Here is a 27,822-nt window from a genome sequence, read left to right on the forward strand (position 1 = left end):
AGCTATGGCCCAAAAGTGTCTCCCACCAAAGCAGGAAGACGACTCAAAACCGAATTCAGAAGCAGATCCCCGGGGCCTACAGCCTAGACTTTCACTGCCATAGCTTCCTCCTCCGTGCTCCTGTCAGAAGTGACCAAGAACTGACCCTTATCCACTGCCAGCCTCTAGTAGTACACCGCAAGTCTCAGAATCGGGCCTCCCCCGCCCGCCCCGTCGCCATAGTAACCGCCAGAGCCCCGCCCCTTCCTCGCCATCTGGTCCCGCCCCCTCGGAACCCGGAAGCGGGAGGCGCGCCCCGGGAGCTCTCAGTACCAAACCTGGGAGGCGGCGGCCTCCGGCTGCTCGGCCGCGCGCCCCCTCTGCCCGCTGCTCCCGCGGGGCCTCTGATCTGCGGCCGCCGGGCCCGCCCGCGCCCCGCCGACTCCATCTTCTGCGCCCAAACCGGGGCGAAGATCCGTCTAGGCTGGAAAGAAAGGAACGCGGGAGCGGCCACGGCAGGTGAGGGGCAGGCCCTGGAAAGCAGGCGCGTGGGTGTGTGGTGCGTGTAGGGGGTGTAGGTGGGCGTGTATCGAGCATGCGTGACTTATGAGCAGAGTTCACGAGTGGGCCGGTCCTTGTGACCATGCACGTGATCCATAGCTCTGTGTGTGCGTGTGCGCGCTCGCGGGCGCCTATGTGTGTCTAAGGTCCAGCCTCGGTTCATTGCGGATTGTTGTTTCTGAATTGGTGGAACCCAGGGCGGGCCCTATGACGATTGGTGTCCAAAATCCTTAGTCAGACATCCTCATTTTCATGAGCAACCCATCCTGGGACTGTGGGGGCAGAAACTCAGGAACATTTTGGTTTCAGTCAACTTTTAAGGGCTGCGAGTAGAGTTGTTTTGGAGAGCCTACCTCAGACTAGGTGCGAGGCCTGTGAATGAGTCATGAAGGGTGTACCAGGGCGAGAGAATGCCCCTTTTTTCTTCTTTTCTCAGGGAGCTAGAAGTTAGGTGCTGATGCTGTTGTGTTGTCTCCATCTGCAGTGGTCCAGCTTCTCTTTTTGCAAGGATTCTGCAAATTGGGAAGCCGTCTAATAGTTATGTATGAATTTTCAAAAAGATTTTACACCAGGACCTTGAAACGATGGGTCAGAGAGAAAGAGGTGCGGGCAGCTTCTCTCATGACATTTAGAGAGATAGTGGATAGGTTCCTGGAGAAAGGATAAAGCTTACCTGAAGAAATCTCCAAAAAGATAGCTATTTCATACATGTAGGTGTGGTGAAGGATGAAGACCTGTAGTAAACAGCCTGCCACAGGGCTGTAGATGTAGTCCAGTGGTAAAAGCTTAAGGCCGAGCGTTCTCCCACACCGAGAACCATAGTTATGTCACCTAGAGGCCCTCTAGTTCTAATACCTTTTTAATTGGTTGTATTAACAATCACAGATTGTCCCTATGTAAGCCAACTATACATTGAGATAAAGGACCAGCAATATGTGACTGACCATGTGTTAAACATTTGTAGAGGCGACTTCCTCAGCTATGAACTGCAGGTTCTGTTGAAACTCTGAGGACAAGTACATGCTCACTCACAACTAGCCAACTTACTGTCCAGCAACACAAGGTCCAGAAAGAGCCCGGGAGCCTTAGCATCCCGGCTGAAGGAGGGGTTTCCTTGATAAAGCTTATCTCTGGCTCTTTCCTCACCAGCCTGAACAGGTGCTTTTGTTTTTTTGTAAAGAACAAGAGTCACGAGAAATCAAATATGTCCTGAACTCACTGCCCATGTTTCTTTTCGCCCTGACCAGTTTGGTCACAGTCTCAGCTAACTTTCTGGGCAACAGATTTTTTTTTTTTTTAGAATGTTTCTCTTGTGACTTGGAAAAGCATCCGGCTTAAGTGGATGAAAGAGAGCTAGAACAAACTTTCCTATTCATACCCTTCACAGCTGCTTTAGCTTTGCAGCGGGTTTTTTTTTTTTTTTGATTCCTAGCAGTCAGCTGGTCCTACACAACATTTGGCAACATTTGGTAACTGTCTCGCCTTTCCTCACCACCAAACTATCACAAGTGTTAGAATCACCTGTCCTTGCAAAAGTGTCCTCACAGCTGTGTAGGATCTCATGCATCAAGATTAGTTACAATGTGGTCAGTACTGAGGTGAATTACACTGAAGACTTGGTAAGGACTACCCTGCTGCTGCTGTGGGAAAGAAGTAGGTAACTCATTCGTGTGCCTGCCTGAGTGCTTGTTCCTAGTTTGGTTTGTGAATGGCAGCTGATTAAAACTGTGGATAATTTGTTTTTGTTTTTGTTTTTGTTTTTTTGTAAGTTGGTTGATCCTAGAGGTAAAGTTTAACAAGTTGATTGATGTTTTAGCTTTGTGTGTTTGAGACAGGGTGTTACCATTACTGTATAGCTCTGGCTGGCCTGGAACTCACTGTGTAGACCAGGATGGCCTTGAACTCCCTGAGAGCTAGCTGTCAGCCTCCTGAGGGCTGGGTTAAAGATGTGTGCCATCACACTTGGATGTTGAGTCTGTCTTTAATATTCCCTCCTGCAGACATTCTAGAAAATGTTTTCAGTTGGAAGTGCACAGATGCTGTGGTGGTATTTCAAGTCTGTACTAATATAAAATATTCCAGGATTAACTGTATGTGCCGCTAGTTGCTTTTATTTTAAAGTAATAACTTAAGGGAGACAGGAGAGTTAAATTAACTAAAATGTACTACATAAATGTATGAAGCTATCAAATAAAGCAGTTTTAAACGGTGAAAGATATGTTAAAAATAGGTTAAATGGCTTAGGTTTTTTTGTTGTTGTTGTTCTTTTTTTTATTAGATGTTTTCTTCATTTACATTTCAAGTGCTATCCCTTTTCCTAGTTTCCTCTCCAAAAATTACCTATACTATTCCCCTGCTCCCCAACCCACCCACTCCCACTTCCTGGCCCTGGCATTCCCTTACACTGGGGCATAAAAATCTTCGAAAGACCAAGGTCCTCTCCTCCCATTGATGGCCAACTAGGCCATCCTCTGCTACATATGCAGCTAGAGACACGAGCTCTGGGGGTACTGGTTAGTTCATATTATTGTTCCTCCTATAGGGCTGCAGACCCCTTCAGCTCCTTGGGTACTTTCTCTAGCTCCTTCATTGGGGACCCTGTGTTCCATCCAATAGATGACTGTGAGCATCCACTTCTGTATTTGCCAGGCACTGGCATAGCCTCAGGCTTAGATATTTTTAAACATGTTAATATTTTAGATAAAATGGATTTTGTAAAGGATTGTGTTCTTTGTTTTAGTGTTCATAACCACATCTGTGCACACTGGTTTCAGCACGATTGATGGTGGTTTATTTGATGTTTTAAAACAATTTACAATTTTAACAACTCTCTTTTAAAGCATCTCCTTTGCTTTGAGCTAAGAGACGGGTACCCTATCAGTACTGTAATTAGAGTTTAAAGTTGGACTGCCTCCGTTTACTTCAAGTTCAGTTTAGTGATGCTCAAAGGCAGTAGTCCAGTGTTGTGTCCCTGAGGGAAGGCCAAGGAATGAGGAAGTGTTTCACTGAGTTTAGAATCCTCTGTCAGTCCCGAGCTTTTTCTAAAATGGAAATTAAAAGTCAGCCTAGAATTAAGTTCTGAACTCTCAAACTCAGCCCTGCTAGGGAGTCTAGTCCTCTCCTGGAAGTAGGGGAACAGCATGCAAGGTAAGTATGTGAGTCTTTTCTGGTGGATGGGTGGAAGTGCCTCTCTTGACAAAAAGAGACCAGGGAACCTTAATTTCAGGTTCCTGTAATGACGTTGTGTGAGCAGAGAAGGAAAGGCAGTTCCAGCCCAGGGGTAACTTGATTAGGAGGGATTCTTGGAGGGCCTGGTTCAGTCTCTTCAGGAGTTAGTCATCCTGTAGTCAGCAGATCAGGCAGGCTGGCTGCCAAACCATTCTAGGCTTTAGGGAAACAAGCTCAGAGGTGACTGACTTAACCGAAAGTCATGGAAGTGCTGAACACTGTTAATCCCTGTGGTTGGCAGAGGCAGGTGGATCTCTGAGTTTGAGGCCAGTTTGGTCTACAGAGCAAGTTCTCAGACAGCCCAGGCCTACACATTGAAACCCTGCCTCAAAAAAACAAAAACCAACAAAAAACAAAACAGATTCCTCCCAAACTAGAACACATGCCTTTTTTTCTCTAGAGACAGACGTTTTGTTGTAAGTTACAGAATGTTTATGTTTATATCACAGGTGTTCAGAGACGTCTCTGTAACTCCAGCACGGAGGACTGAATCCAGGACTTTATGCATGTCAGGCAAATGCTCTGCCACACCTAGCTACATCTCAGCCTATGTAGCTTTTAATCACATCAGTGGGAGTGGCATGTTTGTCCCTCCCACCCTGCCCTTCTTGGGTATTAGCTACATGTGAATTAAAGTTAGATTTTGACATGTTGTAAATCATCTGAAAACAAGCCTGCTAACCCCTTTGTCGTATATGTCCTATAAGCATATGGAAAGTTCATTAAAATGATTCTTCAGGTGCTGTCAGAAGAGTTCAGAGTCTCCTAAGTAGGATGGCGTAAAAAAAGAGTTTTCTGTATCTAATGTGGTTCTTTAATTCTGCAAGACCGGAGTCCTCTTTTGGAGCTACTGAAAGGATCCATCCTGTGGTCCTCTGTAGTTTAAGTCTGTATGGATGAGGCAAACAACCCTGCATCTTTGGTTAAAGAATTGTTAGTGCAGCTAGACTAGCCTTTGCAGTGAGTTCAGGTGTAATGAGAATTCTCGCCGTGAAACTGTCATCTGCTTTTATTTCAGGGCTAACCTCTGCTTCTGCTCATCATGGGAGAGATCAAAGTCTCTCCGGATTATAACTGGTTTAGAAGCACTGTTCCCCTGAAAAAGGTAAGTACGAGCTTACTGCAGTTCATAGCCACAGAAGCTGACGCCTGTGTGAGGGTGTGAAGCTGTGCCTTAGTTGTGTGGTAGTGAAGGTTATTGCCAAATACTGTGACTAGATGTTACAGAGTGTAAAGTTCACCCATTCCCTGTCACATGCAAACAGTTTTGGAGTATAAAGATTTTCTTATTTGTAATTCCTTTTGCATACTCAACCTCAGATAATGTAGTAAAATGTAGGTAGTATAGTCATTTCTGTTTCCTTTCCTGAAACTTAAGCTTCATAGAACTCTGTCTTCAGTGACACTTTCTTAACTACTTTCTTAAACCATGACCAAAGCAACTTCTCAGTTTATTTGGGGCTTACAGTTTTAGAGGGTTAGTTAGAGTGTGTGGCTATAATGGCAGAGAGCATTGTAGGCAAGCATGGCGCTAAAGCAGTAGCTGAGAGCTTACAGCCTCCTGATCAACAGGCATGAGGTAAAGAAAGGCATACTGGGAATCTTTTAAAATCTCAAAGCCCATCCCCAGTGACACATCATCTACAGTAAAGCCACACCTCCTAATCATCCCCAAACCGAGGACCAAGTATTCAAATATATGAGCCTATGAGGCCCATTCTCACCCAAACACCATAGATGCATCCTTACTCAACCCTAATCATCCTCTGGAGCCCGTTTGCTTAGGATGTACATAAACCCTCAGTTGAAATTTGCTGTTGACTACGAGCCCCATGATAATCCTAGACAAAGACCATTCCTATCACAGAGGGAGTCTTTGCTGATGCCCTGCAGCAGTATTGGGTACTGTGATGTCAGGATCATCAGTGCTGTCTGTTATAATCATTTTAGAAAGCAGATAGCTGAGAAAGTATGGCGCAAGCATGAGTTTAAAAAAAAATCTGAGCTACATTTTGCCTAGGCAGAGGCTTCCTGCTAATAGCCCTGGTACTGTTGGGAAACTCCTAGGTATCTTAATGCTCCCAACAGTTTGACAATGTGTGCTATGGATAAGAAACCTGAGGTCTATGGAGTTAACCAGCATATTATTGCCTACTAGACTTTGGTTTAAAAATCAAAGTAGGGCTGGTGAGATGGTTCAATGGGTAAGAGCACCCGACTGCTCTTCCGAAGGTCCAGAGTTCAAATCCCAGCAACCACATGGTGGCTCACAACCACCCATAACAAGGCCTGACGCCCTCTTCTGGAGTGTCTGAAGACAGCTACAGTGTACTTACATATAATAAATAAATAAATCATTTAAAAAAAAAAAAAATCAAAGTAATCTGGTTTCAAACTCAGGCTAACTGGGGCTGCTTACAAAGGGAGCCTCTTTTTACCGTACAAAGGGAGCCCCTTTTACCTTTTGCTTCCCAGGAACTGTTGCCAGCATTGAAGTAGGGTCTCTCTCCCTCAACCTATCAAGTAACTCCCACGAACTCTTGATAGAGGCACTTCCTCAGCAAGCTCCCTCAGTCAGTCCCACAACCCCCATGCTAACCCAACTATTCTTACAAGTCAGTTCATTGATCTGTTCCTCCCCCACACTTGCCTCTCATGACATGTTTGCTTGAGACCTTATGGTGCTTTGGTTTAAGTTGTTGAGCAGAGCAAGTTTCAGGACAGCCAGGGCTGCACAGAGATGCTCTGTCTCGAATAAAACAAAAACAAAAGTTGTCAAGCAGATACTGTGTGTTCTGACGAAGTTCTGATGAATCTGGCATTCAGAGAACTCGGAGGCAGTTGAACACCCTTAGGTATTTATGGTGTATGTTCAGAATGCCTCTGTCGATTCATAGGACATGCTGCTTTAGAGTACATGTGTGTAAGCTCCTGTTTCAGAGCCTGGGATTTGTGTCACTCTCCTCCCAAGTTAGTTATTGAAACAGATCTCTAGAAGGTTGAGGTTTTGCTTTCTTCCATGACTTTACAAGGCCTGGGGTCTGTTGTGTAGGCTGAAGAGGTCATCAGGTTTGGTTGTTTGCTTTAAATAATCACAGGGAAAAGATACATAGGAATCAAAACAAATGGCACAATACAAAGGTCAAAGCATGAGTTATGTGCTCTCACCCGTCGGGCCTCGGGAAGCCCGACGGAAATGATTTGGGTCCCTGGACTTAGGCTTGCCCCATTTGTCAGCTCTTGGTGACACTAATGACCCTGGTTAGTCAATTGCTACCCACAGAGGGACTGTGGAGTCCACAGTTCTGCTAGCTAGGAACACTCAGGGAAAAGAAGATAACTATTGATTTGAACTGGCAGGTGTTGGTGCAGTGAAGTATAATAATAACTAGCCTGCATCCAATTTATGTGAAGCACGTGACTTGCCTTGTTTCATGTTCTTTCTTCCCTGTCAAGCTAAGAACACGAAATGACAAAGGCTTCTGACAACCTCCTCCACATCCCCTTCCTAAAAAACAATTTACTTTCTCCCACATCCTCAAGTGAACGGTTTGAAGCATTTCCTGAGCCAGTGACGAACACATATACTTACCTGGTCCTTCATCTGTCGGTGAAATCCCCTCCTCCTTCTCATATTTGCGCCACATTGGATCCTGAAGCATCTGGGGTGTGCCTAGCTCTCCCCATAGCCAGATTCTCAGTTCTCCTTGCCTACGCTGTTTAATCTCTGACCCTGCTGACCCCAGCCAGTCCCCTGGGCTAGCACTCAAGATTGACTGTAAACTGCACTTATGTGTACACGCACACACACACACACACACACACACACACACACACACACACACCCTCTCATGGAAAATATAAAACACCATGCAGAGTTTACTGTTTACTGGTAAACAGAACAGACTTCCCATTATTCTGCATAGACAGTCCAGTTGAAAACAGAACAGTTAAACAGTTACGAACCTGTTCTTTGGAAGTTTATAAAGTGCACTAAGGAAAAGGAAACCAGGACAGCTTATTGTGGGTACTCACCTGCGATCCCCATATTGTCCTGTAACAAACATGAAGGTCTATTACAATTGCCAATGACTGTTATAAACCAGCACCTGCAAACCCCAGTCACAAGACGCTCCTTTCTTTCCCTCTTTCAATCTTTCCTCCAGATAATCGTGGATGACGATGACAGTAAGATCTGGTCGCTCTACGACGCTGGCCCCAGAAGCATCAGGTGTCCTCTCATCTTTCTTCCTCCCGTCAGTGGAACTGCAGATGTATTTTTCCAGCAGATTCTGGCTTTGACTGGATGGGGTTACCGGGTTATAGCTGTAAGTATGGCTGCTTCAGCACTGAATCTCACATTCCTGGGCTTTGGCCTTCTGTCTCTGACTGTGGTAATGGGAACTCTTTATTTTCAGTAAGATTATATTTTTCCATTTTACTTCTCGGTCATGGCTCATCAAACCCATGACTGAGAGAGCGCCATACCACTAAGTGTATGCTTACCATAAGTGGCTCCATACACTAAGCTGTGCGCCCTGCACTGGTTTTCTTTGAAAGAATCCTCAAGCTGTCATCAAAAAAGGCTTTGTATTTCTTAACAGGCTTACAGCTTGATCTAGTGTCCCACTGTCCTGAATTTCTTTAAGAGTAAGGGTGTTCATAGGAAGATTCTGTGGCTTGTGATAAAGGTTTGTAGTGTGATCAATTTAAGCTTATCCCCGACCAGCATAAAAATAAAGAAGACTCGCCGGGCATGGTGGCACACGCCTTTAATCCCAGCACTCGGGAGGCAGAGGCAGGTGGATTTCTGAGTTCGAGGCCAGCCTGGTCTACAGAGTGACTTCCAGGACAGCCAGGACTACACAGAGAAACCCTGTCTCCAAAAACCAAAACCAAAAACCAAAAAAACCCCAAAAAACAAAAAAACCCCAAAAACAACAACAACAACAACTACAAAACCTAAACCTGAGAGAAGAAAGGGAAGGGGAAATGGGAGGTGACTATAGAATGATCTCAAATGAGCCAGGTGGTGGTGGCACACGCCTTTAATCCCAGCACTCGGGAGGCAGAGCCAGGTGGATTTCTGAGTTAGAGGCCAGCCTGGTCTACAGAGTGAGTTCCAGGACAGCCAGGGCTACCCAGAGAAACCCTGTCTCAAAAAACCAAAAATAAATAAATAAAAATAAAAAAAGGAGACTCAAAGTGGTTATTTTATTTGGCTTTGACAGTTACTGGGGGTAACCCCTAATCTACTTTGTAACTGCTGGCCTGGCTTCCTCCCCAGGGGTCTTCCCAAATACTTGCTGTTTCTCCTTGCCGTGTGCTCATGGTGCCTCTCCTCATGCTCTCTCCCTTCCTCCTCTCCACCCACATCCAGGTAACTCAAAACCTACCTCTAATTCCTCCAGTAATTGGCTGTAGCCAGTTCTATTTAACCAAGAGTTTTAAGTTAAGGAGCAAGGTTTGTACAACAAAAGCTTGTACATGTGAGAATTTACAGGAAGCACGTGTCTTCAGCTCTGTGTAGCTGCAATGGCTTCTGGGACCTGCCGTGTTCTGCCCGCTCCCTGTAAGCTGCTATTATAATCCATGTCAGTCACTGTCTCTGTGTTGGGAGGGGAATTAGTGGCTTTGCGCATTGCAGGGACAGAACACCTGCCAGAAGCAATATAAGAAGGGAAGAGTTCATTTGGCTCACAGTTCTAGGAACAGAGCATCATGGCAGGGATGTCACGGCTGCAGGGGCTTGGGCAGTTGGAGGCAGAGAGAGAATGTGGCTGCGTGGCTCCCTTTCTCCTTCTTGTGTTCAGTCTGTGACCCCAGTCCATGGAATGGTGCTACACACGCTCAGCCTAATGTAGATAACCCCTCATGACCATTCCCAGAGGCGGGCCTCCAGGGTGAATCTAGACTCTTCAGAGTTGGCAGGCAGTGTTTGGGTTCCACATCAGAGGTCCCAGCAGACAAGTCCCAGTCCTCTTTCTGCTGTCAGCCCTTTTCTTGGGAGAACAGTTGGCATCACCATTGCTTCCAGGCCTTTTCTCTGGCTTCATCAGATGGTGTGAATCTCTGCAGCTAATCCTCCTGTGTCCTGGGGGTTCAGTCACCCTTCACACACAGCACCCCAGGAGAGTGAGCACCTCAGGCCTCCACAGCTGTGGGTGGGACCTAATCTGCCCTCTAGAAAGCAAATACTGACGGGGCTTCCTGCCTCAGACTGGCAGGCAGGTCTCAGAGGCCTTAGCTCTGTCTGATTTTCTGCTTCGGCTTGTTGTTTGTTTTTCCGTCTGTCCCCTCCTTTGGTTTTTCAAGACAGGGTTTCTCTGTGTAACCCTAGCTATCCTGGAGCTCACTCTGTAGACCAAGCTGGCCTCAAACTCAGATCTATCTGCCTCTGCCTCCTGAGAGCTAGGATGAAAGGCATGTACCACCAAACCCCAGGGTTTTGTTGTTGTTGTTGTTTTGTTTTGTTTTTTGTTTGCTTTTTTCCTTTTCAAACAAGTTCTCTGTAGCCCTGATTATCCTGGATCTTGGGGACCAGGCTGACCTCAAACTCAACAGAGATCCACTTGTCTATGCATTCTCAGTGCTGGAATCCAAGGTGTCACCACACCCTGCAGGGGTCTTTTTAAAATTATGTTTGTTTGTTTGTTTGTTTGTTGTTTGGACGTCAGAGGACAACTTGGAAGAGTCATTTCTGTCCTCCTACCATGTGGATCCCAGGGATCAAGCCCCAGTCTTTAGGCTTGATGATCCTCTACCTGCTGAGCCATTTCTCCAGCCCTGTGACCCCATTTCTTTAGCCATGGGGTGAATCCTGAAAAAGTCAGTAATATATTTAAAACTGTCAATATTTGATAGGCTAGCAGGCTGGCAAGCTAGCTTGGTGGACAAGCCCTCTCTGTACGAGGCAAGCAACGTTACCTGCTGAGCCAGCTTGTCAGCCTCTCTACCCTATACTTCAGTCTTTTACCAAACCTGGAACTCATGACTCAGATCAATTAGCCAGCGAATTTTGAGGGATCTGGTTAGCCCCCCACCCCACCCCCCAAAAAAACACTGGAGTTACAGACACACGCCGCCTACCAGTTTTTACTTCAGTGCTGAAAATCCAAACTTGGGTCTTCATGCTCTTCCCCACCTTCTTCACCTTCTGAGCCACTTTCCCAGCCCACTTTTGATTTTAAACAAAGTTCTCATTAACAGCCACAAAGTGGTGTTTGTAGTATTCATATATTGTAGATTCTGTTCATTCACCATGTTCCTACATGTAAGCCCATGTTAATAATTTCTGTCTTCTGTAAATTTTATGCTAACATACTATTTATTTAAGATTTATTATTTTGAGAGAGAGAGAGAGAGAGAGAGAATATGAATGAATGAGCAAGCGCAGCTCATCAGAGAAGTCCCTGTAACTGGACTCATAAGTGACAAGCTCATTTCCAGGGACTGAGACTTTTCTCCTAAGAATTTCTCCATGTGTGTGTCTGTGTGTGTCTTGTGTGTCCGTGTGTCTCTCTGTATGTGTGTGTGTCTCTTGTATCTTTGTGTCTGTGTGTCAATTGTGAACTGCCCAGTGTGGATGTTGGAATCCACATTTGGATCTTCTGAAAGAGCAGCAAGTGCCCTTAGTGCCCCTACCCACTGAGCCATCTCCAGCCCTACAGGATACACCCATAGACACAATGACACATGAGACACACACAGAGATCACATACACAGACATACAGACACACAAGACACACAGACACAGAGAGAGACGTGCTTGGAGAAATTCTTAGGAGAAAAGCCTCAGTCCCTGGAAATGAGCTTGTCACTTAAACTGTCCTTGCTGGAGGTAGAGCAGGCAGGCTTCTTTTGTTTTGTTTGTTTTGTTTTGTCTTTTGGGTTGTTTTTTTTTTTTTCAGACAGGGTTTCTCTGTATAGTCCTGGAACTCACTTTGTAGACCAGGCTGGCCTCGAACTCAGAAATCCGCCTGCCTCTGCCTCCCAAGTGCTGGGATTAAGTAGCAGGCTTCTTAGAGCCAACTACCATACTTTTTGTTGTAAGTGAAAGTACAGGAAATCAGAAAGGCTGAGAAAATTGCAAAGGACCATTTTATTGAGCAATTCCTTAAATGCTACTAAAAGGGGGTGGAGAGTGTCTTCTTGAGACAGGATTTTACTTCTGGTTCTCCTGTCTTTGTGCACCTCATAGTCTCAATTCAGAACAGAATTGGTCTCTTTACCTGGACAGTCTCTGCAGTCGTTGCTCTTGACCCTCAGACTCTTTGGGAAGGAAATTGATGTGGATTGAAATGGTTGTGAGGAGCTGCATTGAGAGCACTGGCTGCTCCTCCAGAGGACCCAGGTTTAATTCTCAGAAGCAGCATGTCAGCTCCCAACTACCCAGAACTGTAGCCTCAGGAGACCTGACACCTCCTCTGGTCTCCATCGGCACCTACGTGCATATGGCTTTCAAACACTATACATAAAGATTTTGTTTTGTTTTTGTTTTGTGACGAAGTTTCTTTGTATAGAACTGGTTGTACTGGAACTCCCTCTGTGGACCAGGCTGGCCTCAAATTTAGCAATCCTTTGTCTCTGCCTCCCAAGTGCTGCGATGAAAGGTGTGCACCACCACCCAGCAAGATAAATCTTTTTAAAAAAATTAAACACTTTAAAATGTTATTTTCACAAACTTAGAATAAGAAACAAAGATTGGGTAATAGGAAAAGTTATGTGATTCCTGAACTCTTCAAATAGGAGGAGCATTTTAAATTTCTAATATAAATTAAAATTTTTATTTCAGTTGCAGTATCCAGTTTATTGGGACCATCTTGAATTCTGTGATGGATTCAGAAAACTTTTAGACCACTTACAACTGGATAGAGTGAGTAGTAAACCAGTAACTTAGAGCGCGACTGACGTGAGAATCCTATAAAGGCTAAGGCTGTCTTGGTTTTTATTGATAGCTTTATTGTGATAGAAGTCACATATCATACAATGTACCTTTTTAAAGTAGACAGTCACATGCTTTAAATTTCCAGATAAAGTTGTAGCTGTCAACACATTCAACTTTGGAGCATTTTTTCCCACCTTTCCAAAAAGGAAATTTATTGGGCCAATAAGATGGTAAAGGCACTTGCCACCAAGCCATCCCAGGGACCACACGGCCGACGAAGAGAGCCCCTTGCTGTAGGTTGTTGTGGTGTCAGTTGTACATTAGCACCAGATATGGAGGGCATCTGTGACTACCAAGGCCAGCAGAATAACAGTCTGAGAAGGATAAGAAGGCAGTTTATTTTAGTCATATTTAAGCGCAGCACAATTTTTTTTTTTAAAGGTAATTAACTCATCCTGTGTGCCCAATAAAGCTTAAGGCGTGACTACATCAAAACTCTTCATAAACTACCTGTGACATCTTCTATAAAGATAGGTTCTATAGATAACTACATGTGACATCTTAAGGGCCTCGAGGGTCTGGTATGGTCATACAGATAGCACAAAGGTCACTAGGTTATTAACTACATTCCAGCCTTCTGGTGGAAAACAGGTTATATATCTCTGCCTTTAAAGAGACAGCCATGCGTGTTTACCATTCCTGGTTTCCTTAGTGCTTATCTGTAAGCACAGGGACCTCGGCCTTCTACATCCTCTGACCCCCATGTGCAGGCCATGACATCTGTGCTTGTGTCTACACACAAACACACATTTTTTTTCTGTAGTGCAAGTAGAAAAAAATATTAGCAGTCATTGCCCATCTTTACTCCTAGCTCTGCAACCAAGTCTGCCTTGTCTCTATGGCCCTATCTGCTTATCTGGACATTTTACCTAAGTGTAATTAGATAAGAAATGGCTCTTTGCCGCTGTCTCTTTCTGCTTAGCATAATGTATCTGAGGTTCTTTCCATCGTAGTGTGGGTCAGCGCAGGGCGAGTATCCCTATCTCAAATGCTAGACATGCGTCTCAAATCTTGGATTAGTTGCATACCTTTTATCAGTTGAATGTCCCCAATCTGAAGATTTAAAATCTGAGAGTTTATCAAGATTATGTCCTCAGAAAGGTTTTGGTTTCTAGGGCATTAGATCATGGTTTATTTTGTGTGATAAAGTTTATATAGCCCAGGCTGGTCTCATGTTCACTGTGTAGCCAACCATGATCTTGAACTTTGGATCTTCCACCTCCCAAATGCTGGGAGAGTTAGAGATATGAGCCATCACTGTCTGCAACCCATGCAGCTGGATCCTAGAAACCTGACTGGGGTGACGAGGGAATGAAGGACGGTCAGACTCCTGTACAGAAAAGCTGGGCTCCGGTGGGCCTTGTGCTCTGATGGAAATGCACCAGCTGTTTATCAGTGAATTTATTATATACCACTGAGCAAGAAGGCAGGTTTTTAAAAATTATTTACTACTATACAGCTGAACAGGAGGGAGGTAGAGGGGAGCAGTCACCCCAGAGGAGGAAGCTGTGGTTGATAGTGTCTGCACACACTGACAGACAAAACACTGGTTTTAGCTGAAGGTCAGTTTCTCATCAACACTTACATTTAGTCCAGAGAGAGACTCTGACTCCTTGACATGGCCGTGCTCTGGCAGTGGTGCCCATTCAGTCACCTCCACTCCCCACAACCATACCCAGATGTTTTTTTTTCCCCAGGGGGTTTTGTTTGTTCGCTTTAGACTTGTGTGAGTGTGTGTGCAGACGCTTGTACTTCAGAGGTCAGCAGAGGATGTTACGCCTCTGTCAACTCCACCCATTCCTCTGAGGCAGGGTCTGAGACTACAGGTATGTGCAGGACACCAGCCTCTCACATAGCTGTTGGGATCAAACCCTGGTCCTCATGACTGCAGCAAGCACTCTTAACTGCTAAGTCAGCTTTTTAACTCTCTAGAATATTGTTTTCTTGATGGGGTAAATACATTTATTTGAATAAAATATTTGTTAAATTTATAACTGCTGTAGATATTTGAGCCTGCTAGGTAGTGATGATATAGTCTGCTATTAACAACAAATTGAAGCAACTCAGTGCTTAGGATCTGCCTTGTGTTTGCTTATGATTAGGTCCATCTGTTTGGGGCATCTTTGGGAGGCTTTTTGGCTCAGAAATTTGCTGAATACACTCACAAGTCTCCCAGAGTGCATTCCCTCATCCTGTGCAATGCCTTCAGTGACACCTCTATCTTCAACCAAACATGGACTGCAAACAGGTAAGGATGTGCATCTTTAAGTGTTGGCTTTGGGGGAATTAGATGCAGTGGGAATAGGAGGTAGACAAGAAAAGAATGCTATGAACTCCAACTTCAACTCTACTCTGTGTGGGTTGGGCATGTAGTCATGGTACAGTAACAGATGTTGTTGCTATAGTAACAGATGTTGTCCTGTCCCGCTTATCTTGTAGGATCAGTTCTCTAAATCAACACAGTTTCATGTGGGTTTCCCCAACATTCTGTCATACTCTGAGATAAATCTTCATACAGTTTGCTTTCCTTCCTTTCTGTGTTAGTGCCCTGAGGAGTGATCACCTGAGGAAAGGAAAGACAAGAACACTTAGTTCATAATGGTGTGATCTTGACACTTGATGTCCTGTTCTTCAGAAAGAATTGCTTTAGGAGCAACCAGTAAAGTACCAGGTTCCTCTCAACCATCCTCTTATTGATTTTAACATTTTATTTTGAAACTTTGCTTGTGTGAGTGCAAGCCATGTCAGGACACCTCAGATGTGAATCCTGATGTTTAGGTTGTAACCCCAGTGCTGGGTTGGGTAGGGGTGAAGACAGAAAGATTGCTAGCCAGACAGCCTAACCTAAAACCAGTAAGAGACTGTTTCAAGAGAATAAGGCAGAGAGTGATGCAGGAAGCCAGCTGTGTCCTCTGGCATGTATCACACACAGGCAAAGGCCTGTTCTGTAGGTCTTTCTTTATCAATATATGAAGGTTTATATTGAGATAAAACAGTTGGAGGAGCCAGAGATCTAGTTAGAATTGAGTTGTGACCAACCACTCTGCTTTATAAACCAGCTTTCCACTCACTAGGTTATCCCTTCTGGTAGTCATAACAGTAGATTATGGTCACCTAGTGATGCTTTGGACACCCACGAGTAACTGCGAGATATTAACAACCTGCTTTTCCTTGACTAAGGCTAGCATCCTAGATGACATTTTGTGTCTCCTGAGCCATTGCTCAGTCTCTGGGTTTCTTGTTATGCTTGCTTTGCTTTGTTTTGTTTACTTACTCACTTTACATCCCGCTTACTGTCCCCTCCACATGCCCAGCAAAGCTTGATCAGAGAGGCCCAGATAGCTGAATGAACATACTAGTTCAATGGTCTCTAGACATTGATACTTGGGAGGGTGGTGTCAGACCCAATTCTGTGGGTCACAATACCTTGGCAAACCTTTTATCTCAAAAAATATTGAGATCATAATCCATAACAATAGCAAAATTACAGTTGTGAAGTAGCAGTTAAATAAATTTCATTTTCAGGGGTCACCACAACATGAGGAACTGTATTGAAGGTTGAGAACAACAGCCGAGCAGTTGGGAGCAGAGTAGTACAATTCAGTGCAGAGGTAACTCATACCTCACACTGGGATTGGCATAGCATAATTTCCTCTTCCTCCTCTTTAATAAGGAGGGGATATAGAAGGGAACAAACACAGAGGTTGTCCCAAGGCTTTGGTGCCTGCCAGGCAAGTATTCAGACAGTGAGCTACAGCCCCAGCCCTTGGGACTTAATTCTTTCCAGACTTTAAAAACCTCATGGTAGAAGCAAGCTGTGGTGACATGTCATCCCGATTCTAAAAAACTGGAGGAGAAATTGTCAGATGTTTGAGGCCAGTCATAGCTACAAGAGAAGAGACTGTCTCAAGCCACAAAAACAAAAGCCTCATACAGAGGTTTTACATTAAACCCATGACGTGGACTCCAAATTCTGCAAAGGGAGAAAACAAAATCGGTCATTTACCACAGATCTAGTTAGATGCTGCCTGGACTTGTTTAAACAACAGCAAATGTGTCCTTGCCTGTGGGACAGCAATTCTCAACCTGTGGGTCACAAACCTTTTATTTCAAAAAATATTTAGATCATATGTAGCAAAATTATCTTGGCAAACCTTTTATCTCAAAAAATATTTAGATCATATGTAGCAAAATTACAGTTGTGAAGTGACAGTTAAATAAATTTCATTTTCAGGGGTCACCACAACATGAGGAACTGTATTGAAGGTTAAGCAGCATTAGGAAGGTTGAGAACAGCAGCATTTAGGACATAGCAGACTGTCCGTAAGCGAACTGTGTATGTATCTATGGTTTAGCACGAAGCAGGTTATATCACAGTTGGCTAAATAATTCAGTCACTTCCGTGTTGGCAAAGCTTTGTTGAGCAGGTCCTGCCACTTTCATGCAAATAGTTCTTGGGAGTATTTTTTCCTGGAACTGTGAAAAGGGGTCCCTGTAATCTCCACAAGCAGTAGTTGTCAGCAGAGTGAGCAGCATTAGAAGGGCAGGTTCTCAACAAGTCCATTTCCCTTAGACCTTGATACTCAGTTGAAGATGGTTTTTGAATGCTGATGTTCTGATGTTATGTGGAGTCTTGCAGGATTTTATACTTACATGTATTAACATTTTTACTTTCACCTTTTTTTTTTTTGGACAGATCTCACTAAATTCAGACATCTGCCAGCTTCTTTCTCCCAAGTGCTGGTATTAAAGGCTCATTTCATTATGTCCAACTAATAAATCTTATATTAATGGGCACCAAGCAAGCATGTGGTACACAGACATAAATGCAGATAACCACTTACACATAAAATGAATAAGTCTAGTTACAAAAAGACATGAGGCTTTGTCACTTCTTCTCTTCAAGGGAGATCTGATGAGAATCTTTGCCCCATCTTTTAAGGCAATCTAACTGGGAATTGAACTCAGTCTTGTGTGCCCCCATCCCAGGACTGTTGTTACCTGTCTTGGTGGCTTCAGGTTGTTCAGCTGGACTTTGGGGCTGAGCTGTCCTGGTCGAAAGGTTACTTGAGCATGTGGGATAGGTGGGCAATCTTGTCCCTGAAGGGAAATAGGCACTTCAGCATCTATAAGAAATTGTGCTTGTGGTGGAATTCCAGAATAGCATTCTGAAGGTTACAAAAGGATACCACTGCCTTTCCCAAGACTCTCATTAGGAGAGCAGCCTGTAAAGTAGTGTTATTGTTGTTCTTGTTGTTCTGGCTACCTTTCAGTTCTGAACAAATATTACTGGTATCCAGCAGGAAATCAGGTCATTGTTGGCTGTTAGATTTACCCAGGACTCCTGTGGGGCAGTTTGTATAGTGCCGTAAGTTCCTGACCTCCCAGTCTTTTTTCCTGCCCTTGTACCTTCACATTAGAGCTCTCTATTCTGCTGTTCCTCCGCCTTGACCGAGGTGGGCCAGTCCTTTGCTTCAGGCACCTTAGTGTTTAGAGAGACCTTTCCCTCCAGTCTAATGCAGCAGCCAACAAGGAGGCATCCTGTGTCTGCCCCCCACCTCCTGTAGTTGCTCTGTATTATTAAACGCCATAAGTGTTACATACATCACCTCCCTCAGAACAAGTTTGTACAAAAAGCTCCCTCAATCCTTTATAGATTTCTCTTATTCTGCTTTTGGGGTGGGGGAGGATGTCATGTATTTGGAGGCAGAGATTGGCATCCAGTATCTTCCACCATCACTGTCCGTCTCACATAGAGGCAGAGTCTAGAATAGCTATTCTAGCTCTCCATCTTGCCCTGGGAATTCCCTGCCCTGACCTCCCACACGCTCCCTGCATTGGCTCAGGCACCACAAATGTGAACTCTAGCCCTGGTGCTTGTGGGGCAAGCACTTTACCCTGTGACCCATCTTCCCAGCCCTGTTTTGTTGGGTTTTGTCTTGATACGGGTTCCATGTTTTCTAGGCTGGCTTCCAACTGTCTGGCTGTGTCCTAGAAGTCCTGATCGTCTCAAGTGCTGGGATTCAGGTGTGGACCACCATTCCCAGTCTATGCAGTCTTGGGGATTGAACCCCAGGCTTTTTGCATGCTTGGCAAGCCCTCTACCAACTGAGCCACATCCTAGCCCTTACTCTGCTCTTAAATATCACCCTCATGCCACATGTGCTACCTTATGGTCTGCACTGATATGTCCTCGCTAGGAACTGAAATGGCTCTTGGTGTTTTGTAGAGTCTCTTGTTAGGGTATCCCTTCATCACTCCTGAAGAGCCCATGTCAGTAATGCTCCCAGGGAGACCTTCCCTATCAGTTGTATCCCGGTATATTCTTGTCATTGGGATGGTTTCCTGTTAGCCTCTGGGGATCTACTTGTGTCCCTCCTGCCTCGCCTGGTCAGTCAGTGCTCCTTCACCTCCTAGTAACGGGCATGCTCAGTCAATGCACTACAAAGACAGAGGGAATTACGCCTTGGAAGGAAGTCTTTCTGTAGGAAAGGTTATCATTCTGTCAGTTAAGCAAGCCATGTTGTGAAATGTCCAACACCCAAAGACCTCCACAGGCCTCATCAGAGGGGAAGTGTCTGCCTGGCCCAACTGCCCAGCTCCCTTGATCTCGGTTTCTTCTTGTGAGTTTTCTTTCACAGGCTCTCTTACTTGTTCTGGTGTTTCTTCGCCTTTCATGTACTGTTTGGAGCAATCTAACCATTCTACTTTAGGACAAAATATTTATTATCCCAAACAAACTCTGTTTTTAACTTTCCTCACTACGAAATTTCTTCATACTTACTTCATACTTGTACCTTTCCTTGTGTTTCTTTCATGTTTCTTGCTTCCTTCCTTGAAATACAGATCATGAGGCCATGTGTGCTGGTGCATGCCTTCAGTTGTGGAGCAAGAGTCCAGGCCAGCCAGACTATATAGTCTCAAAATAAAATAGTACAACAAAATGATATTTTAAAACAAACTTTACAGAAATACCTAAATTTAGACAGTGTTTTCAGTAAAATGTATTTTATGATCTAATGCCTTCATCAGAATGCAGCTCAGCTCCTTTTTGTAGTCTTTGCTTATTTAGAATGATATGCTAATTCCAATCCTAATTCTTAGTGACCTCACTTTTGGGTTAAGGTCAAGAATAAAGCAAGCCTAAGCTCTTTCTCTACATACACACGGTTTAGGAAAAGTTGTTTATTAACAGATCCAAACATACTTTTACCTTTGCTAATAGAGTCAAGATATGTCACTGCTAAGATTTACCCAACTCTTGTAAACCTAAAGACCTCTAGTTTAATGATCAATTCCATTTTATTTAAGCTTTCATTTATCTGTAAGCCAACTTGAAGAATTCTTAGGATTTTTTTTCTTTTTCAGTCATCATCTCCCTATGCCACATGTGCACACAGGCACACACACACACACACACACACCCGCTGGTTTCAGACTCAGGCTGGTTGTTGTATAACTCAGGCTGGTTGTTGGGCTCAGGAGGGAATTGAGCTGTCCTCTGGATTCCAGGCGTCCTGCTGTGATGGAGCTTCTGTGTTGAAGATCACACTTCTTTTCTGGGTCAGTCACAGGCCCCTGCCCTTGTTTTGCAGCTTCTGGCTGATGCCAGCATTTATGCTCAAGAAAATTGTTCTGGGGAACTTCTCCTCTGGCCCAGTGGACCCAATGATGGCTGACGCCATTGATTTCATGGTGGACAGGGTAAGGATCGTGACCCTCCTGGGACCCTTTCACTGGGATTTTCTTTTTTTTTTTTTTTTTTNACTCACTTGGTAGACCAGGCTGGCCTCGAACTCAGAAATCCGCCTGCCTCTGCCTCCCGAGTGCTGGGATTAAAGGCCTGCGCCACCAGGCCCGGCTTCACTGGGATTTTCTGTGCACATGCAAAAGGAGGTCCATCGTCTGTGGGTGTGTCGGGAGGTCTCTGTGGAGCAGTCCTGTGTTAACTCCAGTACTTCAGTCAGACCCGACTGTGGGGAGGGCCTAGCTCCATCAGTGCTTCCCAGCAGCTGCTGCACATCCAGATCCAACAGGACCTTAGGAGAGTAATGCTTGCCAGACCTAAACTCAAGAACCTGGCTGGCACTTGGGAGGCAGAGGCAGACAGATCTCTGTGAGCTCAAGGCTATCCTGGTCTGTGGAGTGAGTTCCAGGACAGCCAGGGCTACACACCCGTCTAAAAAAATTAAAACAAAAACAAAACAAACAACAACAAAAAACCTATTTAATGAATTAAGAGGCTACAGAGGGCACCAGCTTATAGACTGGAGAGATGGTTAAGGGCATGAACTACCCTTCCATAAGACTCCAATTGGGTTCCCTGAACCCATGTCAAGCAGCTCACAACCACCTGAAATTCCAGCTTCGGGGCTCCATCCCCCTCAGCTGGCCTCACAGGCACCAGCAATATAAGCATACAATGTTTGTTCAGCCTGGCTATGGTAATGATGCCTGTGACCTCAGTAGCTGGGAGGCTGAAGCAGAAGGGTCTCCATCTTGAGGCCAGCCTAGATGTACAGCAAGACTGCCTGAAAGGACAGTGGCTTCCCAGGCCTCACACTAGACGGTGCATCTGGCTCCTTTAGGGTAGGGAGGGTTTTTTGTTTTTTTTTTTTTGAGAGGAGGTATCTTGTGGCCTCAGGCTTCACCTCCTGAGTGTTAGGTTACAGGCGTGTGCTTCCTTGAGCAGCCAGAATCAGTTTCCCCTTGACCTCCCTCCTGAGCCATTCAGGTCAGTATGATAAGCCCGCACTCTGGCATTTCAGACCCACGGGGCAGAAGGTCCCTGAGGTCCTTATGTGCGGATTTGTCACCTTTGAGGCATATAAGTTAGGGTGCACCTGGATTAAACAGGCAGTATAGGTTGTAGCCAAAAGAAGACCACGTGGCATTTATAGAGCCTGACTAGGGTGCCACAGTAGAGAAGGCCACTCACTGCCCGAGCCCGAGAGTCCCCGATCAGTCTCTCAGATCGCGTTTTCTCACTGGTGGGCTTTCCACCATACACGTCTCCAACATAACAAGCACCACGTCACTTACGGACCTGCTGTATGCATGAGAACAAAATTCTGCAAACCCTTACCTGTATCTCCTCTCTTCTGCAGCTGGAGAGTTTGGGTCAAAGTGAACTGGCTTCAAGACTAACTCTCAACTGTCAGAATTCCTACGTGGAGCCTCATAAGATTCGGGACATCCCCGTCACCATCATGGATGTAAGTCTATAAATATAGCCAAGATCATCATTTGATGACAATAACCATGCTTCTTTCTTCCAACACACCTTGGCCTTTTCAGTTGCACAGTAACCTACAAGAGTGACAGACACCCTTGTCCTAGGTGTGCTGGTGAATGCCAGGACCCCAGCACTGCAGAGGCAGAGAAGCAGGAAGATACTGAAGGTGGAGACAGCCTGGCTATATAACAAGTTGTAGGCCAGCCAGGGGTAAATAGACTGTCTCTGCTCTCCTCCACCAGAAGTTAACACAGTCTGGAGAGTCGATGGCTGTGGTGAAGAGCACTGCCTGCTCTTGCCCAGAGTCCAGGTCTGGTTCCCAGCACCGGTGTGGTGGTTCCCAGCCACCTGTAACTCCACCTCCTCGGCATCTCAGGCCCTCTCTGCCAAACATCCACACACATCCTCTCTGGACAAAAAAAGAGCATGGGGGAGGTGTAAACATGGGGGGAACAGAACTCAGCCACTCAGCCGTACACCTCAAGCCTTGGGTTGGGGTATTTTATTTTCTCACCAACTCTAGTGATTTCACATGCATATACCCACACAGAGGAACTCACATGTTCACATAATTAAAAATAAAATTGTTGGTTTGTTTTGTTTTTTAAGATTCATTCTGGAAAGGTGGCTCGCTGGTTAGAGCACTGGCTGTTCTTGTAGAGGTTCCACAACCGTGTGTGTGTGTGTGTGTGTGTGTGTGTGTGTGTGTGTGTGTGTGTGTTCTCAAAGGGTTTCTCTGTGTTAGTGGCTGTCTTGGAACTGGATCTGTAGATAGACTGGCCTTGAACTCAGAGATCCACCTGCCTCTGCCTCCCAAGTGCTGGGATTAAAGGCATGTGCCACCACTGTCTGGCTTCACAATCATTTTTAAGTATGGCTCAGAAGATCTGCTACCCTCCTCTGACCTGCATGCAGGTGGTACACAGACATATATGCAGGCAAAACACCTATGAATATCAAAATAAAAATTGAAAAAGATTCACTGGCCCCATAATGTATGTGAATGGTATTCTGTTACTAAGTCTTACATCTTGTTGATGTCTTCATCTGTCAGAAGCTTGAGTGTTGTGGATGTCAGTTAACATGGGGATGAAAGGATCCGAGTCCTTGCTTTTTTAAATCTTGTAATTTCTGGGCTGCAGAGATAGTTCATTAGTTGGGAGCACATCCTGTTCTAATAGAGGACGCAGGTTCTGTTCCTAGCACCTACATGGCTCCCCACAACTGTCCATAATTCCAGCTCTAAAAGATCCAGTGTCCTCTTCTATCCTCCTCAGGTACCCACACACACAGTGACACACATGTAATTTACTTAAAACTTTTTGAGAAATTGACATAATGTCTTCCAATGGCTATATCATTTTACATTTCCCTCAGTAATGCCCAGGGTTCTGGTTCATTTAGCATTCTGACATTTTGGTTTTGAGTCCAGCCTTTAATGGCTGAACCATTTCTCCAGCCCCAGAACTTGCAGTAAAACAAACAACCAACCAAAACACCAGGCATGGTGGCACATGCCTGTTGTAATACCAGCCTTGGGGAGGTGCAGACAGGCAGGTTCCTGGTTTGCTGACCTGCCAGTCGAACCTGCTTAGTGTGTTCCAGGCCATCAAGAGACCCTGTCTTAAAAAACAAATATGATATCTGAGGTTAACCTCTAGTTTCCATATATACACAAAATATACATATGCTTATCTTTAAAATGTTTTCAAAAAATATTTTGTATGCATGCTTCAGAGAACATCTGAAAGATGTCCAAAGCCATGTGTTTAGTTGCCAGAACACCTCCTCCCAGAAAGAGTCTGAACCTCCTGCCTTTAGTTTTCTTTTTAAAAAAGATTATTTTACTTTATGTATGTAGATGTTTTGCCTCCATGTCTGTAAGTGCATCATCTGGCTGTGGGGCCAGAAGAGGGTTTGTATCCCCTGGAACTAGAGTTACAGGCAGTTGTGGGCTGCCATGTGGGTGCTGGGACCCTAACCAGGGTCCCCTGGAAGAGCAGCCAGTGCTCTTAGCTCTGAGCCATCTCTCCAGCCCCAAGATTTCATCATTTTTGAAACTGGTATTCTAGTGATTATTCACTATTAGTATTTAATTAGCTACATGTGAGCTGCGAGAAACATTTGGCAGCAAAGTCGATAGCTGAGATATTAAGCTAGAATTAGAATTTAATTTTTCAGATGGGGATAGGGGATGGGGCCTTACGCATGCTAGGCAAACATTGTGCCACACAGCTGCATGTCCAGCCTCTTGCATTGGAGTTGGACTTGACCAGGAACAGCACCAGGAGGTTATCTCTGGCTGTTCTGGCACTCAGCAACGTGGGACTTTTGTACTGACCTAAGGATGCCATGAGATTTCAGCCTTGTGTGTTTTCAAAGGTATTTGACCAGAGTGCGCTGTCAACAGAAGCCAAGGAAGAAATGTACAAACTGTACCCTAATGCACGGAGAGCTCACCTTAAGACAGGAGGCAATTTTCCCTACCTGTGCAGGAGTGCAGAGGTCAATCTTTATGTGCAGGTAAGTCCAACCTGGACCCCAGAATATATGAGCTGTAGAGACCCCCAAGGCAGTGCTCCCTTAACAGTCCTCTTCTAGATCAGCAGGCCTTGCATTGTACACTGTGATAGTGGCACTTAATATGGTGTACCTTGTCTCCTGGAGGTGGGGAATGCAGCCAGAGCAAGACACCACATCTAAATGGAACACTCCAAGCCTCAGAAAATTACTTCTTGATCTGATTATATACTAATGGCAGAAATAAAACACCACCTCCTTCTCTCAAGAGATTACTAGACTGGGGTAGCTGCCTTGATAATCAGGCAAGAAGCATCAGGCACCCTCCCGGTGAGCGAGCCCCATTTAATGCTCTTCGCTACTTGTGGAAGTAGATCCTACGGAGGCAATCCTAACCATAGAGAAACCGATGCCCAAGGATGCCCAGGGATGCCCACCATGCCATTAGCCACAGTAGCCAGAGACTGGAAAGACCTCACCCAGAACATCCACGAGTAGAGCAGCATCGGGCTGGGTACGATGTGTATGAAGGGCTGCCTGGCAAGGTGGCTTAGTGATTAAGAGCACGGGCTGCTCTTACACAGGACTTAGTTTGATTCCCAACACAAACACAGTGGCTCACAACATCTGAAACCCCAGTTCCAAGAGATCCAATACCTTCAACCTCTACAGGCACCAGGCACACATGAGCAAAACACTCAATAAAACTTTTTAAAAGGGCTGGTGAGATGGCTCAGAATGTAAGAGCACTGACTGCTCTTCCAAAGGTCCTGAGTTCAAATTCCAGCAACCACATGGTGGCTCACATCCACCCATAATGACATCTGACACCTTCTTCTGGTATGTCTGAAGACAGCAACAGTATACTTGTCTACAATAATAAATAAATCTTAAAAAAAAAAAATCTTTTAAAAAGAGGTGTATCTTCATTTAAAAAGAGGCCAGCAGAGATGGGTTTATGGCATACTAGTCTGAGAACTGTAGTTTAGATCCCAAAGTCGCATAACTGCCTGATGAGCACAGGAGCCTGCATGAGCTTCCAGCCCAGGAAGGTGGAATCTGGGGATTCCCGAGAGAAGCTGGCTATCAAGACCAACCATCTCAGGAGCCAGAGAGACTGCTCAGCAGTTAAGAGCACTGGTTGCTCTTCCAGAAGACCTAGGTTCAATTCCCAGCTGCCACTTGGCACCTCACAACTAAAATTCTAGCTCCAGGGGATCCAGCGTCCTCTTCTGGCCTCCAAGAACACTACATTAATGTGATTGAATGTGATGTGTAGACAGATCCCCTGTATACAGTTTTTAAAAAAGGATCGGCCATATTAGAGAGCTCTGGATTTAATTGCTACCTGCCTTCCTCAATGATTAAGATGGAGAGTGAGCAACCTTGGGTCTCTACATGCCATATACAGGAAACATGGGAGTGATGTGGGTGGGGAGTGATATCCATGAAGACTTGGCAGAAGACGCTGCTCAGGAACACAAAACAATTTGAGGTCCCATCAATTCTTTGGTCAGCGCAGCGATGAATATTTGTAATCACAGCACTTTGAGGCTGACACAGGATTGCTGGAAGTTCAAGGCCCATCTGAGCTACATCATGGGACCCATACTCGTTTCTTTGCTGGCTTTTGTCTAGTGTGTAGTTTTAGGAAAACTTTGTTATCCCAACACGCTTGTTAATAGCCATGCTACACCTCCTGCTCTGTATAATACAGTCATTGCAAAATGAAGACCCTGCGTTGGGGAGATTTCAGTGGTAAAGTGTTTGCTATGTGACAAGGAGGGTCTGAGCTCAGTCCACACAATCCAGGTTTAAAAAAGCGGGTGTGGTGGCACAGCCCCGGGGAGGGACAAACACGCAGACCCTGGACCGACCAGCCAGCAGCCTCTCCTACCTGCCAAGCTTGCTGCCACTGAGGGGCTATCTCAGAAGACAAGGTGGACGGCCAGTGATGATGGTTCAGTGAGTAAACGAACTGTCACCAAGCCCGACTACCCAGTTCAGTGCCAGGAAACTACAGCGGAGGAGACAGCCATCTCCCACAGCTTCTCTGACTTCCACACCTATACAAACAGTAAATTGTAATTTCTTAAAGGAGCCCTCAAGGGCTGGAGAGATGGCTCAGCAGTTCAGAGCACTGGTTGTTCTTAAGAGGTCCTGAATTCAATTCTCACATGGTGCCCTGTTCTGGTGAACAAGAAAACAGTACTCATACATAAAATACCTAAATAAGTAAATTTTTTAAAGGGGGGGACAGAGGCCCACTAAGGAGTGACACTGATGTTGCTCTCTGGCCTCCACATAATCTCAGAAAGACTCAGGACTGGAGATGGGGGTCGCCCAGTGGTGGAGCCTGTGTATAGCACTGTGCAGCCCTCGCTTCAATCCCAGCACCATAAAACAAAACCCTAATAATAACCAAAGTAATCTGCACTTTTCCAGATTCATTTGCTGCAGTTCCATGGAACCAAATACGCTGCCATCGATCCGTCAGTAGTCAGTGCGGAGGAACTGGAGGTGCAGAAAGGCCGCCTCAGCCTCAGCCAGGAGGAGCCATAGATGGGGCGAGAGATGACGAACCACCCTGCTCTTACACAATCAGTTCAGGTTCCTTGGTCAGGCACACTGGTCCTCACTGTTCTGGAAGTCGGACTGATTGTCAATCTCATGACAGGCATCAGCTCTTCTAAGCCAGTGTGACTGTCCCCTCTCCGCGTTTGTTTTTGTTTTAAACTTTTAAATTTGAAGAACTTTTAAAGACTCCCATTTTAAGAATTGTGAAAATTTTGCTACCAACAGTCTTCTCCACTCTGTGTTCATCTCAAAGGCTTGGGATCATGTGGCGTTCTCTCTTTTCCTGCTTTCTATAACTGCTGCACCTCCAGGCTGGAAGAGGAATGACGGTCATTGTTATGCTTTCTTGGGCATAACCAGAGCGCCGAGGCTGGCAGCCTGCTGGCCACTCCCTACACATCAGCTTTTTTAGTTTCCAGTTGAGCACACCATTTTGAGTATTAGCTGTTGTATTTCTAGACATTACATTTGGAATAAAAATTGAATTTCAGCAAGTGGCTCCTGTGATGAATGTGGCTGCCCCTCTGGGCTGCTGGCCAGTGCTGTGTGATGTCAGGTGAACAGCTCCATCACTCTAGCTGAGCATGGCTGGCCGTTAACTGCATACTGCTACTGTAGGCCATGTGCTGTTTTCATTTTTCTCATTAATGGGTTTTGTTAAAAAAGAGATAGAGTCTCATTTAGGCTAGGCTGGCCTTGAACTCATTATGTGCCAGAGCTAGCTTAGAGCTCCTGATCCCCCTGCCTCCACCTCCTAAGTGCTAGGATTACAGAT

At 45.2% G+C, this 27,822-nt stretch overlaps 1 protein-coding gene across 1 annotated transcript; it reads left to right on the forward strand.

The window, feature by feature from the left end:
* The first annotated feature begins 280 nt into the window (after window positions 1-280).
* On the forward strand, window positions 281-27,537 carry Spg21 (SPG21 abhydrolase domain containing, maspardin). Its single transcript, XM_021206445.1, has 9 exons — window positions 281-498; window positions 4,787-4,873; window positions 7,935-8,096; window positions 12,563-12,643; window positions 14,818-14,963; window positions 20,311-20,419; window positions 21,823-21,930; window positions 24,333-24,473; window positions 26,916-27,537. Exons 2-9 carry the CDS (start codon window positions 4,811-4,813, stop codon window positions 27,030-27,032), a joined length of 927 nt encoding a protein of 308 aa, XP_021062104.1. The 5' UTR covers window positions 281-498; window positions 4,787-4,810; the 3' UTR covers window positions 27,033-27,537.
* Window positions 27,538-27,822: the final 285 nt, after the last annotated feature.

The sequence above is a fragment of the Mus pahari genome, chromosome 10, assembly GCF_900095145.1.
Source record: "Mus pahari chromosome 10, PAHARI_EIJ_v1.1, whole genome shotgun sequence".
Taxonomy (NCBI): Eukaryota; Metazoa; Chordata; class Mammalia; order Rodentia; family Muridae; genus Mus; species Mus pahari.

What these genes read in the sequence shown, in the direction of transcription:
- Spg21 (XM_021206445.1), top strand. Translation starts at nt 4,811, where the DNA reads ATGGGAGAGATCAAAGTCTCTCCGGATTATAACTGGTTTAGAAGCACT. An exon ending in ACCACTTACAACTGGATAGA is followed by an intron (nt 12,644 to 14,817) that starts GTGAGTAGTAAA and finishes GCTTATGATTAG; the next exon opens with GTCCATCTGTTTGGGGCATC. An exon ending in TCCCCGTCACCATCATGGAT is followed by an intron (nt 21,931 to 24,332) that starts GTAAGTCTATAA and finishes GTGTTTTCAAAG; the next exon opens with GTATTTGACCAGAGTGCGCT.